The sequence below is a fragment of the Octopus sinensis genome, linkage group LG6 (assembly GCF_006345805.1).
Source record: "Octopus sinensis linkage group LG6, ASM634580v1, whole genome shotgun sequence".
Taxonomy (NCBI): Eukaryota; Metazoa; Mollusca; class Cephalopoda; order Octopoda; family Octopodidae; genus Octopus; species Octopus sinensis.
This window is the reverse complement of record NC_043002.1, coordinates 37946596-37955641: the sequence shown is the minus strand read 5'-3', so window position 1 is coordinate 37955641 and position 9046 is coordinate 37946596. Positions and strand designations below refer to the sequence as shown.

The 9046-nt window shown below is 38.4% G+C and overlaps 1 protein-coding gene across 1 annotated transcript; it reads right to left on the bottom strand.

The window, feature by feature from the left end:
• Positions 1–4812: 4812 nt before the first annotated feature.
• Positions 4813–5460, bottom strand: LOC115213219. Its single transcript, XM_029782152.1, has one exon. It carries the CDS (start codon positions 5458–5460, stop codon positions 4813–4815), a length of 648 nt encoding a protein of 215 aa, XP_029638012.1.
• Between the last annotated feature and the right edge of the window lie 3586 nt (positions 5461–9046).

Here is a 9046-nt window from a genome sequence, read left to right as displayed (position 1 = left end):
ACTGGTATATATCTTCGAATTCGAATGATATACAAGTATTTTCGTTATCACAGAGATCTTGGTGAAAACAATGGTGAATCAGGTATTGAGCGAACAAGATACGTATAAAGATGTAACAAATGAGTGATTTTCAAGAATTATTACACTTTTAAAATATTATATCAGCATACATACTGTGCTGCATTCAAAACACTCACAGACTTTTAGAGAGGAGAAAATGGCCAATTGTAGAGTTTAATGGCTTTGAAAACAATTTCCTATCACAAAATCTATAGAGTACAGCTAAAGTCTACTCAGCAGATATTGATTAATACCTATATTGCTCAATACTAGAGCAGGAACAGTGAAAATTTAACACACCCAAAGGACGTTATTTAGCACAGAAAGTCACAAACTTTCCTTTGAACTTCTCCTGCATGTAAATATTGCTACGCAATTTTTTCATATGTTGAAATTAAATACAGAATTTATAAAATATAGAAATCCGTAGTAAGATCAGAAATTTTATAAAAGATATGAATATCTGGGACATTGATTGTTGCAGTCAACAAAGGAAATGTCTTTGTGATAAAATTTACGGTATTGCTCTTCCAAACAGTTTAGTTCTAAGTTGAGACATGACTTGGTTAATGTAATGCATATGAATTTTCTGTGGTAAAAGAAAAAAGGCATGTATAACTCTAAGAAGTCCATTCGGCTTGATTCTGTGGCAGTAAATAATTATTTCTTTGCATAATAATAATAATAATAATTCCCTTTTTGCACAAATATATTCATATACTTGAGTTCATGTTGTTGGCCTTAATACCAACGTGTATATGAGAGTGTGCATAAATGAAATATAGTTGATATATAAAATGCTGTATAACTGTCTGTGTCTATGAGAGTGCGTATGAGAGAGAGAGAGAGAGAGAGAGAGAGAGAGAGAGAGAGTGATGATCAAAGAGAGAGACGGTAGGGAAGAACTCTATGTGTATGCTTGTGTATGTTTTTCTCGATTTGTGTGACTGCGTGTGTGATACTGAACGTGAATTGAGACTGGATAGACGACGATGCATATTAGAAATATTAGATAAAATAGTTATAACAAGCACTCACCATCTGTATACTTTCTCATATATTGATGCTGTTGCTCTTACTGTGGCTGATAATGTTATTGGGGTTTAACCCTGGGTTAGCACCTGATTTAGCAGACCTAGACACAAAGTCAGTTCAGCTGTGGCTTTATATATATATATATATATATATAGCAATAATAAATCTCTGAACGAGATACAAACAGTAACCGCTCGACAACGTAAGGTGTACTAGCCATCTGAATGTGGCTAGCCACTGGGGGTGGGGTTTTACTGATGCTTTTAGCCCCAGGCAATCAACGTCACCAGATGGACTTTAGACACAATCTCAGTGCCCTTGTGTTATTTGCAAAGGGAGGTCATCTTCCCTCGAAAACCTAAGTACTACATACGGACTATAGTTTCAAGGTAATTGCCTCTGTTGTCGAGCATCAGTACCACCCCACCCCCAGTGGCTAGCCACATTCAGATGGCTAGTACACCTTACGTTATATATATATAGTTTTTTATTAATTTTCAGGTAAGTGTATGCATTACGTTAGGACACCAGGGTACAATTTTAATGAAACGTGGGTGTTCTAACTGGGGGGGGGTAGTTCTAACTAGAGAGGCGGTGAAATGCTAACTGGTCGGTGCCATAACTGTAACAAATATTGATTAATGCATGTTTCTCTTCACATACAAATTTAAAACTGAAACATAATATATGATAATAGAATACAGACAGAGACACACAGACACACAGACACATACACATATACTATATATATATATCACCGTGATCACCGTAACCGACCAGGCCATCAGATGTTGTTACACATCGCTGGTCACAATGCGCTTCGCATTGTTTTAGCCATCAAATGACGCTACCCCGCTGGCTAAGCGAGCAGGCTATATATATATATATATATATATATATATTGGTAAAAAGGTAAGATAGCAAAAGAAAGAAAGAGACCTCAATATCATGTAAAAGAGGAATTTATCTGTAAATGTAATATGTGACAATTATTCGGTAGCCAAGATAAAACTCTGAGTTTCGGATGCCGATGTGGAAATCCACACCGCCATCTCTTCAGTTATACGGCCAACTGAAGATGGTGGTGTGGATTTCCACATCGGCATCCGAAACTCAGAGTTTTATCTTGGCTACCGAATAATTGTCACATATTACATTTACAGATATATATATATATGTATATAGTAGTCGGAAAAACGCGTTCTCATGGTTCGCATCATGTGGATTTCAACCACAATCAAATTCAAACTATTACAACAAAGAGGATGGTCTAGAAGTAGACAATACTCGTATATCGTTTGAGGAAACACAACTAGATCTCTTTATGCAAACAAACAGTTGAATAATCAAATACCTGTATTCTTGGAGAATTGTGGCGAACGATAAACAAATGTCTAATCATACTCCCTCTTTCTGACTCCAGTTTCTTTAATGTTATATTCTCACACACCGAATGCCTAATTTTAGAGTTCGAAGTACATAATAATACTACCTATACTACCGGGTTATTCTGAAGGTGGACAAGCTTTATACTGTATTCTAACACGTTCCTTACAGAATACAGCACAGCTATAAAAATATATAATATATATGCATAAGCGGAGGAAAGCAACAAATCAATGTTTCTGACGCTAACTACTCAGAGACGCCATCAGCAAAACAATCGTTAACTTAGTTTAGCCTGTATATTTATCTATTTACAAATTTACCGTCTACTCAGGGAGGTTAAAGCAGCGTTCAAAACGTTTTATGTTTCAAAGACTTTGAGACTGGCGATAGGGAAGGAAGGATGCAATGCTGAAACCTGAAACTTGATTTTAATGCTTACAACTGAGTGAACGCCGCTAACTGTCACCAAGAAGATAATGAAATCCGCTAAAGACATTTAAGATGTCCAGTGATGGTGTTATATCAGTAGGGACAGAACTGCAAGGGTTGGAGCAAATACCGTTAGGCATCGCATAAGATTTTGGATAATGCTACGAACCCGCCACTTGGGAGTGATACGTTATTTTATTGACACTAAATGGTTAAAGAAATATTACTTTTGCGGTAGTTAGAGTCGTATACGAAGAGGAGAGATAAATACCACTAGGCATTTTATCATTTGCTTTAACTCCTCTGTTATTTCATCGCCTGTAATGAGCACTGAACATCTACTTAGAAATATTTATAAAGAAAAGAAAAACAGCAATAAATCAGCGACTAGTATTATTTTAATCATGTAGTCTATACGAAATGCTTTCTCAGTTCGAATACCGCAGTGACTGGCCTATCTACGATGTATATTCATTAAATATGATACATTAATACTTATTTTAAGTTGAAACTGCTTCCGTTGAGTTTGTTGGGTTTATGTTCAACTGGGCGACTATTTGCAACACTCGTGAGTGTAATATTTACTGCTTCTTTTATTCGTGACGACAGACTCTTTCCCCAGCATGTAGCTGACCGAGACTATACGTCCTTTAAAAAGGCTAAACGCTCAAAATGCATTTGACGTTTTTTATAGATACTTCTAACTTTGATAGGTTTCGGCCAGTATACACCCAGGCCATGTCTAACTCAATAGCACCACCTGGTGAAATCTTTTAGTCATATATGGGGCACCATAGCCCACTCTAGCAAAGAGTTATTATTATGGGAGACATATCCGGGTGTAGGAAATTGGTCCGGGATTTTTTGAAGAAATTTGTTAAGTGAACATTTGAATTTTATGGGATCCGTTTCCGTTTTGACGTATTTTGGTATGGTATTAAAGAGAGCTGGACCGGTTGAGGCAAAGTAATTTGACGTAATGTTGCTATGTGTACCAAGTTTGATTTTTGTAGTGGGCGGATAGTACGGGGACCAAGTCTTGGATGGATTCTAAAATTGATACCAACATCATTTGTACAATATTGATGGAATATTTTCCATATAACACAAATGATGTAGCGTTGGAGAGAGTAGGGATTGAGATTTTTAGTCGACCCCAATAATCAATGTCTCTCATGCCGTCTATCTTTCTTGATATGGACTTCTGGAGTGCTTCTGATTTCATAATCAGTTGCTTCGTAGGGCGGGGACCACAGTGGGCAACAGTACTCAATGTGGGGTCGGGCAAAAGTATTGTAGAGAAGGATGATGGTGTAGGCTTCTCTAAACCGGAAAACTCCCAGAATCCAGGAGTACATCTTACGGGACAAGTCAACTTTGCTGTTTACGTAGGAACTCCAGCTTTGTTTGCTATCAACAATTACTCCAAGATCTCTGTTGTTGTTGGATGACACTAGGGAGTCGCCCGAGGGAAGAGCATGTGGTGATTTCAGAGTTTCCTCTTTCCCGAAGTTGATCAAATCAAACTTATCTTCATTTAAAAGCATATTATTTTTTCTCTGCCCATTGGACAATAGCAAACAGATCTGACTGAAGGCATGTTCGGTCTCTCATGCCGTTTATGGCTTTCTGGAGTTTGGAATCATCTGCATAGATTTTTAATGTAGAATGTTTGATGACATCTACTATGTTATTGGTGTAAATAATGAAGAGGAGTGGGCCCAACACAGTACCTTGTGGGACACCACTACTGATTTTGGCCGAGCTGGATCGTATTCCCTTAAACGCATGTTGGGTTCTGTTCGTCAGGAAGCATTTTATCCACTGCAGCAGCTTTCCATGGACTCCAATGCTGGATAGTTCCTTCAGCAGGATTTTGTATTCCACTGTCAACTGCCTTCAGTCAGATCTGTTTGCTATTGTCCAATGGGCAGAAAAAAACAATATGCTTTTAAATGAAGATAAGTTTGATTTGATCCACTTTGGGAAAGAGGAGACTCTGAAATCAAGGTATATGACGTCAGTATTGGAGCCCTCGCCGAACGCTTTTAAGATGTCATCAAAATGGTGCAGAAGCTGCGACAGGCAGTCCCTGCCATCACAGACACCATGCTGGTTGGGATTCAGCTGATTGTTGTCTTCGAGGAAGTGAGTTATTCGCGATTTCTCCATGCTCTCAAATACTTTAATGACATGAGAAGTGAGTGGAATCCGACGGTAGTTCATTGCAAGAGATTTGTTTCCCTTTTTGAAGACTGGAACGACAGACTGGGAAAGAAAATTGTCAGGAATGTAGCCTGCATCAAGCGAATTTCTCCAGAGCTCAGCTAGAGGGGCTGCAATTTGATGTCGACATATCTTCAGGACAGTGGCCGGGAACTTATCAGGACCTACTGCCGAGTTGTGCTTGATCTTATCTATTTCTGTTAGAATATCAGGAGCACCAAAAATTATGTCAGTTATGGCTAGTTGAGGGTTTACATCCCTGATACTATCCAAATCAACCACATTCGAGTTTCTGAAGACAGAGAAGTATTGTCTCTGCATTATCTCTCGCACATGGATTTTGCATCATCATGTAGAGTGTTGTTCTCACCAACCAAAGGACCAACAGTGGAAACAGCGTCTTTATGTTTTTTTTGCAAATGAAAAGAGCATTTTGGGATCGAGTTTTATTTTTTCAATGGCCCAACTCTCCTCACTTGCTCTGTGACTGTTAATGATGGTCATCATGCTTTTTTGGAGGTCGTGTTTTTTTCGATTCGAGTGATGCAATGGCAGTCAAATGGGTCCGTTGCTCACGACGGAGAGTTTCCGTCTAGTGATCCACTTCACTCGCAAGGTTTTCGTCGGCTCGTAGTAGAATACACTTTTCCAAGGTGATACACGGTTGGATTGAACTCGGAAACATGGGTCTGTGAACCAAGCTTCTTACCACACAGCCATGTCTGCACCTTTAAGGTAATTTTTCACTTTTTCTTTTCTTATTCAACATCCTCAGCCAAACGCTGATTTCACCGCTCTAGCCCAACTAGTAGGGTATACCCTCCCACGCCCATTGTATATTTTCTAAAACTATAAAATGCAAAACATTGCTTCAATAGTTCACTGTATATTGGATTGATGCAATTCACGCGTTAACATCGACTGATGCTGACAATAAAAGCCTGTTCCTATGACCATAATAAGTAGCTCAACTACTTTAGAACAGATTTGCATCGAACAAAACGTAACACGTGCATCTCCGTCAGAAGATAAAGTAACCTGAGAAAAGAATAGTAGCAAATTAGATAATGGGCATTAAGAACACATAATCATTTGACATACTAAGGGTTAGATAAGAGTAAGAGCAGCGAACGTTTTATCTAATGCCTTATATATGCACGTGTGTGTGTGTATGTCTATTTGTATATGCCTGTTTCTGTATAAATTTGTATGTTCATATATATATATATATATATATGTGTGTGTGTGTGTGTGTGTGTGTGTGTGTGTGTGTTTGTGTGTATATATACACGTGTGTGTGTGTAATAAAGCGAGCCAGTTACTTGTAAGTTTCGTCGTTTGCCCGCGGCATTGAAACTTGTTGTTTAAAAGGTTAAAGATTTCGCTGATAAGCCTGAAATAGGAGGAGAAAACTAACTGCTCGTACAAGCAGCTAAAGAGGTTCTAAAAGTTTGATGTGAGAAACGATATGTGTATATGCGTTTGTGCGTGTGTGTGTGTACGTGTGTACGTGTGGAAGTATACGTGCATCTGTGTGTGTGCTTGGTTTGTAAGCATTTGTGAATTTGCAGTTATGTTTGTTGCTGTGTATGTATGAATGTTCAGAATCGGTCAAGAAAGCGTGGTGGAGTACAGAAGAGTGTAAAAAATATATTTGGCTGTACCTTTTGTAATAGGTCTTTATCAGACAATGTTTCATTCAATGTTAACATCCCACATGTGCCGATATATATATATAAATATAAATGTGTGTGTGTCTTAAACCATATATGCTCGTAAAAAATTTCAGCATCTGGAAGAGAAGGACAGTATGCTACCTACGGGTGTCCACTACCTACTGAACATTTCCTATGCTCAGCCAATGCTCCCCGGCGACTTCATGTCCAAAAAATTAGGAGCAGGTTTTGCGTTGCGAAAACGCAACAAGGGATATATATGGGTTCCCTTAAACGGCAGAAATTATCAACTGATGTTTAAAAAGCTTTACGGCTGTCATCGAAGGAAAGTGAACATCTCATGGTACTTTTGGTGATGATGTTTGCGAGAGACAACAATTGCAATATTGTCAGTACTTATTCAAAGTGAAAAATAAGTTTCTAAATTGCCCTTACGAGAAAGCCACTTTTGTGTTTGTGTTTGTTTTTTACTCGTTTGACCTCGCGTTCATGCGAACCTTTACTGCCGTTTAAGAATGAAATGAGAAGTTGTTCTATGACGAAAGACGGTAGCATTTCAGATATTCACATTAGAATTTTTGGAAACGTATTGAGAATAAACATGCAAGCCGTCGTTTTCATGACCTTCTCCGCTGAAACAATCAAAACAAGCCAAGGACACGGACTGAATCGTCGGTTGATCTGCTTGAGTAAGTAGCCAATTCAACATATTGCATCAAAAGGCCTCAGAGAGTAAGTTTGGGCTAATAATATCGCTCTAATTAAGCTGTGGGGGAAAGTAATGTTAATAGGTCGAGTCGATCATGACCGATCTGGAGCAAAAGTTAATTATAACTGCGAATCGGAAGAGGGAGATGAATGAATCCCTGTTTAGAAAATGTGAAAGCTTGTCGTTTTTCATACAATTATACATTTTCAAATCAAATATATGTGAATTACAAACACACATGCAAACACTAATCAGTCTCACACACACACACACACACACACACCACACACACACACACGCGCACATACACACACACGCACACACACGCCCACACACATGTATGTAGGCATGTATACATACATGTATATTTAAGTAAGCGAGATATGCTACTCAAAATTTGCCAATTTACAAACGGATCATTGATTAGGCTGTTAAGATATTTGGTAAATACGTATATTTGATCAACTATGTTCCAGCTCGTTAAGCGTATATTAAAGCTATTAAGTACTATCACTAATTAAATAAATTGCTTTCATTTCTGCATTTGTGGAGCTTCATTGGAACAGTACATCAGTCAGAATTAAGTTATCAGTTTTGCTAATGTGATTCGCAAGCATCAAACTGTTGGGAAAACAATCACGCGGGTTGAGGTGACAAAACGTTTTCGATTCTCGTATTAAGTCATTCCATTTGACAGAGTATGTTAATATCGGTTTCAAATTTTGACTCAGGGCCAGCAAGTTTTGGAGTAGAAGCAAGTCGATTACATCGACCCCAGGTCTGGACTCATTTTATGGAACCCGAAAGGATGAAAGGTAAAGTCGATCTCTGCGGATTTTGAACCCAGAACGTGAAGACTAACAAAATGTCGCTAAGGATTTTGCCCGGTGAGCTAACGAATCTGCCAGCTCAACGCCTTTGAGTCTGTTAAAATTCAAGAGGAACTGAGGATATCGCACTTACATTTACGTTCCCTAGATTTATGAAAACAACCTTACCTATTCAAAAAAGCCTATCTTGTCTGCTTCGGGTGAATTAAATCGACACGATCGTGATACGAACAGCTTGGATTCCAAAGGCCCACAGCTCTTCAATATCCTATCAACAGGCTTGAAAAACTTATATGGTATGGACGTAGATCTCTTCAAAACAAAATTGGATTTCCACCTATTAAGAGTTCATGATAAGCCTAGCTCAAGAGAGGGAACGCAAATGAGAACAGCAGCACCAAACTCCTTCATTCACCAAATTCCACATATCAGACGAAGTTTCATGTAGTGGTAGTGTAGCAAAGCTAACGGCGATGCCCCAGCATGTCTGCATTTCTCGAGCTGAAACTAGTTAGAGTGTTAAAGGTTTAATAAAATAAAGTAGTAAACTACTTTTGACTGTAAAATAAAACTTGACTGTAAAATAAAAGTGTTGACTGTAAAATAAAACTTCCTCAAACATTGGAATGCTGTGCTATTATTTAATATTTGCTGAGGTTGGAGGAAGAGGTTACTCCAATGAACCGTTCAGG

Excerpts from the sequence above, each read along its gene's own strand:
- LOC115213219 (XM_029782152.1), bottom strand. The coding sequence starts at position 5,460 with ATGCAGAGACAATACTTCTCTGTCTTCAGAAACTCGAATGTGGTTGAT.